We start from the raw sequence: 8,479 nt of genomic DNA, 5'->3' as shown, positions 1-8,479 counted from the left end.
GGTAATTTGTGGTCAATGTCATGAGACAAAGTGTATGTGAACTGCTGTATGGAAAGTGAATTTGTTCTGTAAACTTTCACCCCAATCACAAAAAAAAAAAAAAAAAGGCATGTAGGCAAGAAGAAACTGCTGGGAGCCCAGACACAGTGGGCTCCATTCTCTTGCAAGAACAGGAGAACAAAGAGAAGTAGAAGTTGGCAGAGAAATGGTGAGAGGCACTTTAAAAGAAGGCCAACTGGTATGAATTTGGACACCGTTTTGAGAATGGGGTCAAAATAAAATGCATTAGGCACAAGTATTCCCACTGCCTGGGACACTGGGGCGCTGCAAGTGGGGAGAGGTTGGTTGTGTTGTATTGTACTCGGGTATTCAATGCTGTCCCAGTGTGAGATGATGTGGGTTTTCACACATTTGGCTGCTGTGCAGTAGAAGGAAAAAGAGGGGGACCAGTGCATTGGAAAAGGTGGGGAGCAAGCAGACTGAAATTTCCATGTTACATATGCAAACAATGTGTCCAGTTTCAAGAACATTGCACCAGAGGTGGAGGGTGGTGGAGGGGTGAGTCATTGGCCCCTGCCTTCACAGTTTTACTAAGACACACACTGGGGTCACCATGAGTCAGAGTCGACTCGACAGCAACTGTTGTTTTGTGCTGGTTTGTTTCAGTTTTTGTTTCTCCAGATGCAGAGGTTGCAAAGGCACACAGCTAGAAAGTGATGGAGTCACACAGGAAGCCAGAGGCCGCTCTTGCTACCCCTAGTCTACCCTTCCTCCCTCCACATGGCTCTGCTTCAGGGCAGGCAAGAAAACGACCCTGCTTTGGACTTTGCTGAGTTTGAAAATTACTGAACCGGTCAGAAAGAAGTGGAGACACAAAGAAAAGGTACTTGCACCCAAAGGAGGCAGATGGGGAACGAGGCCCTGACTGACCTACAATGGGGCTTCAAGGCCCCCGGACAAACAAAGCCATGAGAATGTGATAACGAAGAAGTCCCAGAAGTACCCTCTGTTGTGATATGTCATCCAAAAAAGAACTCACTGCCATTGAGTGGGATCCGACTCATAGAGACCCCTCCTTGGCTTTCCAAGGCAGTATCACTACGGAAATAGATTGCCCAATCTTTTTTCCAAGGAGTGGCTGGTGAGTTTGAACTGCCAGCCTTCTGGTGAGCAGTCAAATGCCTTAGGCACTAGGCCACCAGAGCTCCTGTGACATGTCATGTAGTCTGTAAAACTTTAAGAATTAGCCATAAAATTGGAGACGTCTATTTTGAAAAGCTCATTTCTATTCTAACCATGAGGAATGAAACATTTAACGTTTCAATGAAGGAAAGCCCCCTCATTAATGGTGCTGGTGCAAAAAGAATTCTATACAATCTATAGTCCTTCAGAAGAAAAAGAAAGAAAAACAGGTTCCCCTAGATTCTCATTGAAGACCAACAGAAGGACTTTTGTTGCTTTCTATCCTTTACAAGCTTAGTAAGGCAAATGGTTCCTTTTCTTTCATTGTTTAAGTGACATTCTGTTGTTTTTCTAGTGGATTCTCAAGCAGACTGGAGTCCCCAGCCTTGGACAGGTGTTTGCCCTGTTTCTCTCACTTAGTCACCATGTGAACCTCCTCGGCATGGGGGCTGGGCTGCTCTGAAGGAAAGGATTACAATTGGGATAAATTAGGTGGTGGTTTTAAGGTGGGTCCAGCATTCCTTTGGAAGTTCAGACACAGCCACTGAAGCCATGTATGCTTGTGACCAAGGGAACAACAGAGGAAGCAAGGGTACAGAGTAGACCTGGGTGTGACTTCTCTTTGAATGTTACCTTGCACTCGGGAAGGTGGCTGGCTAACAAGGATTGGGTGCATTTTACCTATCTCCCCACAGTGGGAAGGAACAGGGGGCTGAGTCCCCAGGGTTCGTCACCCTTGTGGAATTCACAACAGCCACCGCCCTCCATCCCTGCCCTTGGGCACTGGGGAGAGATGACCCAGGGGCTGGTGGGCTCTTATCTCACACAAATGGCCAGCATATCCCTAATTCCCCTATCCTCACCTCTGGTTAGCATGACTGGACTCATCTCAACAGTCAGGAACAATGTTCTTGGGCTGAAACGGATGTATGACTATCCACAGCAGTGGAGATGAGGTGTGGGCCATCCAGATGTGAAACAGCTTTCTGCTCTTTTTAACTCCTTTGGCTGCATTTTCACCGGACTAAGAGGAGCCCTGTTGCCACCATGCTTAAGTACTCAGCTGCTAACCAGAAAGTCAGTGGTTTGAACCCACCAGAGGCTTCATGGGAGAAAGATGTGGTAGTCTGCTTTTGTAGCGATTACAGCTTTGGAAATCCTATGGGGGCAATTCTACCCTGTCCTTTAGCATCACTAACAGTCAGAATGGACTGGATGGCATTTTTTCTTTTTTGTTTTTTTTAAGAAGGAACTTGTAGTCCCTGGGTTGCAGAAATGGTAAAGCAAACCAAGAGGTTGGTGGTTGGAATACCCCCAGAGGTGTCTTGGAAGAAAGACCTGGCAATCTATTTCCAAAATGTCACCAAAAAAAAAAAAAACACCCAATGCCATTGAGTTGAGTCTGACTCATAGCAACCCCCATTGGGTTTCCAAGGCAGTAAATCTTTATGGAAGTAGATTGCTTTGTCTTCCTTCTACAGAGGGGTTGGTGGGTCTGAATCACCAACCTTCTGGTTAGCAGCCATATGCCTTAGGCATTGCGCCACCAGAGTTCCTCTCAGCTGAAATGTTACAGCCATTGAAAACCCTATGGTTCTACGCTGACATACATGAGGTCACCTTGAGTTGTAATCAACTTGTCAGCAATGGGTTTAAGAAGACACTTAGCACAGGGATGCCCAGGAGGGAGTAGGCATGACTGTGGGAAGTGGGGAAAGGGAGTGCAGAATTGTTCTTGACACATGGATGGTTTCTTTTCCACACTGAAGGTCTGCATGGTCTGCTCAGCGCTACACTGATGAGCAGTTATCATTTACGTCTGGCCTGGCAGCTTATTGGGGAATTAGGCCAGGTATTGTTGTCCTCTGTTAGAAACGAGTAAGGGAGATTCAGAAAGATGAAGTCATCTGTCAGAAGTCAACACAGGTGACAAATGGTAGAGCCAGGACTCAAACTCATGTCTCCTGACTCCTACTCTTGACAACCCATACTGCCATATAATGCCAATAGCCAGACATAGTAGATACTTTTTGGGGGGTGGGGGGTGGGGGTGAGGAGGGACTTTGCTTTGGTTTTTCATTGTTGTTTAATTGTTTGCTTTGGGATAGGTGCTAGCAGCATTTTTCACCTTTGTTTTACCTCCATGCCACTCCACTCTCATGCATAAATTCATTCCCATTAGTAACATTTCCCATAATGTCTCCTCAGTCAAGGTTGCAGTCTCCATAGTCATGTTCCATCAACAATGCAGAAGGAGTCTGCAGTGAGTGTGAGTTGAGAGCCCAGAAAACAGAAAGACCAGGATTTCAGGTAGCTCACAAGACTTGAATAGGGAATCACTTCCCTAAAGGAAGTGATGAGTTCTCTGTCCAAGACTTAAAGTAAGACTTTGAGAAGGACTGGGAGGGAGGCTCAGTGAGATCCGGAGACCAGCTTGGTTAGAGGATGAGAGGAGGGAGAGAAACGACCCAGGAAATAGAAGCAGAAGGGTCTTGAAGGGGGAGCGAGGATTCCTCAGCCTGATCTTCCTTGAAACAAAACAGTAATTACTTGAAACAGCTTAAGCAGATAGATGGCCTCCTTATAAAAACGCACAGAAACAAACATTTAAACTCACCCGCAGGATTTCCTCCACACAGCTTGGATCACTGGGAAGGCTGACCTAAAACAAAACAAAACAAAACAAAACCAATTAGACACTGTCTAGTTCTTCTCAGAGAAGACTATATAATAGCTAATTCTGTAGGAAAAAGAGATTGCAAATAAAGACCATCTAGCTATCAATTATTTCTTATTAAATACATACTCCATTGCCACTGAGTCAACTCTGACTCATAGCAACCCATAGAGATTCCAAGGCTGTAAATCTTTACAGAAGTAGATTGCCTCATCTTCCTTCCACAGAGCAACTCATGGGACTGAACCGTCGACTTTCTGGTTAGCAGCCAAGTGCCTCAACCACTGTGCCACCAGGGCTCCTTAAATACATAGCAATAATTATCTGCAAATGGCCAATTTTGTTTTACTTTCATAAACCAGTAAGACCATGGTACAAGGTGAAGAAAGAAAGGGGTTCGTGTGGGACTGCTATTCCTCTCCTCTCTCTGGGCTTTATTTTGCTCTTCTACCCAAAGAGGGAGCTTGACTTTGTGATCTCTAAGGCCCTTTATCGATGGCACATAACAACAACAACAACAACAAGGCCCTTTAGATCCTCTGGAATACTTTGGTATGTTATTCACAAACTTAGAGTTTTCTAAGATGGGGCCTATATAATGGGAGCTCTGGTAGCATAGCACCTAAGGCATTTGACTGCTAACCAGAAGGCTGGCAGTTGAAACCCACCAGCCACTCCTCAGAAGGAAGGTTGGCCAATCTACTTCCATAGTGATACCACCTTGGAAATGCAAGGAGGGGTTGCTATGAGTTGGGTCTGATTCAATGGCACATAACAACAGCAGCAACAACAACATAGGTATATACCCCAAAGACTTGAAAGCAGGGACAGAAACAGGTAAGTGTAGACTAACATCCAGTGCAGCATTATGCACAATAGCCAAAAGGCGGAAACAATCCAAGTGTCCATGAATGGATAAGCAGAATGTAGTATATACATGCCATAGAATATTATTCAGCAATAAAGAAAAATGGAGTTCCAGTACATACTACAAAATGGGTGAAACTTGAAAACATTATGCTAAGAAATAAGCCAGTCACAAAAGGACAAATATTACATGATCCCCCTTATATGAAATATCCAGAATAGAGAAATGCATAGAGACAAAGGTTGGCTGCTGAGTACCAGGGGCAGGTGGGAGAAGGAGTTCACTGAGTTTCTGTCTGGAGATAGTGGTGATGGCAAAACAATATGGTGAATGTAATTAATGTCGCTGAATTGTACACTTAAAAATGATGAAACCAGCAAATTTTTGTTGTACATATTTTATCACGATAAAAAGAAAAAGATGAGGCCTACACAAAACACTACCATGATTAAACCCGAGTTCTCTTTCAGCTTAAATGTCCAACCACATGCCTAGAATTCTCATCCAATTCTCATCCAAAACTCTAAGGCTAAACTCTTATGCAAATTGTATGCTTGCCATGGCACTCAGAATCTTGAAAGTCTAATCCCAAAGAGAATCCCATGAGTCATCTGTCCCAGTGTGACACTGTCCCAATCAATCAAAATGCAATTAACTAGCAGAAGCATACCAGGTCCATGCTCCTTGTCAGGCATATGGCCCTTTTCCTCCAGAGGCCATGAAAGGAAGAAGCCGAGCACCAAAGTCAGCTAGCTCGCTATGTGGTGGTGCCTGGTGAAGGACTTGGCCCTGGGACAGGCAGCCAAAGAAAGGTCTGCTGGCCGTGATGTCACAAGTATAGGCTATAGCCATTCCTTCAAACATTCTTGATTCTTCCCTTCACATCTTCACCTCCTCAAGATTACAATCTGATCACTTCCATGTCCCTCCAAGTCTGGTAAATAGAATAGCTGGTCTGTTTAATTAACTGCCTTGGGAGGTGACAGGTCAGCCCTGGAAGGGAGCACTGTCACAGAGTCTAAGTGTCCCCCAAACCTCTTGCAGGGCCTATTAAATCATATCCCATAGTTGCTCTGCAAAAGATAGAAGTACGAGCTCAACACATCTGGGGAAATGGAGAATAGAACATGGTGCCAATTTTCCTCAACTTGAAAAAAACAGACTAGAATCTTGAGCATAATCTAAATTAGCATTAAAGTCTCCATTGTACATACATTCATTTCAACCAAAATTTATTGAATACCTTCTATATGTAAGGGAAGTTTCTGCCCCAAGGACATCAAATCCCAAGTAGGGGAGGCAGGTGAGATCGGGTCACTGATACTGAGGGGGTCATCCATCCCGTGTTAATCAGGTTGGTCCCAGTTTACAGTTGTTATCCTGATGTGTCTCCTACCATCCTCAACAATGTCTCAGTTTGGATGATAAATTAAATAGTCACCCTTCCAACATTTATAATACTCCAATACTGGGTGGAAGAAACAGTAGAAAAAAAGTATGAAAAAGTCATCTGGATACACATTATACCAAAAAACCCACTGCCATCAAGTTGATTCTGACTCACAGCACCCTTATAGGGCAGAGTAAAACTGCCCCACAGGATGGCCAAGGCTATAATCTTTATGGGAGCAGACTGCCACACGTATCTGGTGGGTTTGAACCACAACCTTGTGGTTTGCAGCCAAGCACTAATTACTGCATCACTTGGGCTCCTGGGTACACTTATGTTGTTGCTCTTGTTAGGTTCTGTTCAGTTGGTTGCAACTCACACCTACCTTACATGCAACAGAAAGAAACACTACCCTTCCTACTCCATCCTCTCAATCATTGCTACATTTGAGGCCATTGTAACCACTGTGTCAATCTAGCTTGTTGAAGGTCTTCCTTTTCTTCACTGACCCTTTATTTTACAATGTCCTTCTCCACGGACTGGTCCCCCATGATAACATGTTCCAAGTACATGAGCTGAAGTCTCACCATCCTCGCTTCTATGGAGAATTCTGGCTGTACTTCTTCCAAGATAGACTTGTTCCTTCTTCGGGCAGTCCATGGTATATTCAATATTCTTCACCAACAGCACATTTCAAACGCATCAACTTTTCCTTGGTCTTCCTTATTCTTTGTCCAGCTCTCAATGCATATGAGGCCATTGAATATACCATGGCTTGGGTCAGGTGCCCCTTATTCTTCAAAGTGGTATCTTTGCTCTTTAACACTTTAAAGAGGTTCTTTGCAGCAGATTTGCCCAATGAAATATGTTTGATTTCTTGACTGCTGCTTCCACGGACATTGATTGTGGATCCAAGTAAAATGAAATTCCTGACAACTTCAAGCTTTCCTCCATTTATTGTGATGTTGCTTATTGGTCCAGTTGTGAGGATTTTCATTTTCTTTATGTTGAGGTGTGAGTCATACTAAAGGCTGTAGTCTTTGATCTTCATCAGTAAGTGCTTCAAGTCTTCTTCACTTTCAGCAAGTAAGGTTGTGTCATCTGCATATCGCAGATTGTTAATGAGTCTTCCCCCTATTCTGATGCTGTGTTCTTCTTCACTCAGTCCAGCTTCTTGGATGATTTGCTCAGCATACAGGTTGAATAAATATGGTGAAAGAATACAACCCTGACACACACTCTTCCTGGTTTTAAACCATGCAGCATCTCCTTGTTCTGTTCAGACGACTGCCTCTTCATCTATGTACAAGATCCTTACAAGCACAATTAAGTGTTTTGGAATTCCTATCCTTCACAACATTATCCATAATATGTTGTGATTCATATAGTCAAATGCTTTTGCAATAAAACACCACTAAACGTCTTTCTGGTATTCTCTGTTTTCAGCCAAGATCCATCTGGCATCAGCAATGATATCCCTTGTTCGATGTCCTCTTCTGAATCTGGTTTGAATTTCTGGCAGTTCCTTGTCAATATACTGCTGCAACCATTTTTAAATTATCTTCAGTAAGATTTTACTTCCATGTGATAATGCTGATATCGTTTAATAATTTCTGCATTCTGTTGGATCACCTTCTTTGGAATGGGCACAAATATGGATCTCTTCCAGTCAGTTGGCCAGGTTGCTGTCTTCCAAATTTCTTTGCATAGACAAGTGAGCACCTCCAGCATTGCATCCATTTGTTGAAACATCTCAGGGTTATTCCATCAGTTCCTGGAGCCTTGTTTTTTTGCCAGTGCCTTCAGCGCAGCTTGGAATTCTTCCTTCAATACCACTGGTTCTCCATCATGTGCTACCTCTGGAAATAGTTGAACATCAACCAATTCTTTTTGGTACAGTGACTCTGTATTCCTTCTGTCTTCTTTTGATGCTTCCTGCATCATTCAATATTTTGCCCTTAGATTTCTTCAATATTTTAGCTAAAGACTTGAATTCTTTTCTTCAGTTCTCTCAGCTTGAGAAATGCTGAGCATGTTCTTTCCCTTTGATTTTCCATTTCCAGGTGTTTGCACATTTCATTGTAGTATTTTACTTTGTCTTCTTAAGCCTTCCTTTGAAATCTTCTGTTCCACTCTTTTACCTCATTTCTTCCACTCACTTTATCTACTTCCCACTCAAGCACAAGTTTCAGAGTCTCTTCTGACATCCATTTTGGTCTTTTCTTTCTTTCCTGTCTTTGTAATGGCCTGTTGCTTTCTTCATGGATGATGTCCTTGATGTCATTCCACAACATGTCTAGTCTTATTAGTGTCCATTGGGTCACATCTATTCTTCAGATGGTCTCTAAATTCAGGTGGGATA

The 8,479-nt window shown here is 43.3% G+C and overlaps 1 protein-coding gene across 1 annotated transcript in view; it reads right to left on the bottom strand.

Annotated features, from left to right (window-relative positions):
* The window catches only part of AFF2 (AF4/FMR2 family member 2), a 431,977-nt gene that overhangs the window by 246,435 nt on the left and 177,063 nt on the right, over nt 1–8,479 (bottom strand). Inside the window, 1 exon segment of the mRNA XM_042783029.1 lies at nt 3,800–3,844. Within this exon segment, the coding sequence (XP_042638963.1) occupies nt 3,800–3,844 (45 nt within the window).

Source organism: Orycteropus afer, unplaced genomic scaffold, assembly GCF_000298275.1.
Source record: "Orycteropus afer afer isolate SDZICR_OR568_19922 unplaced genomic scaffold, OryAfe1.0 scaffold00597, whole genome shotgun sequence".
Classification (NCBI taxonomy): Eukaryota; Metazoa; Chordata; class Mammalia; order Tubulidentata; family Orycteropodidae; genus Orycteropus; species Orycteropus afer.
Note: the sequence above shows the minus strand (reverse complement) of the source record. Positions and strands in the feature narration are given on the sequence as shown.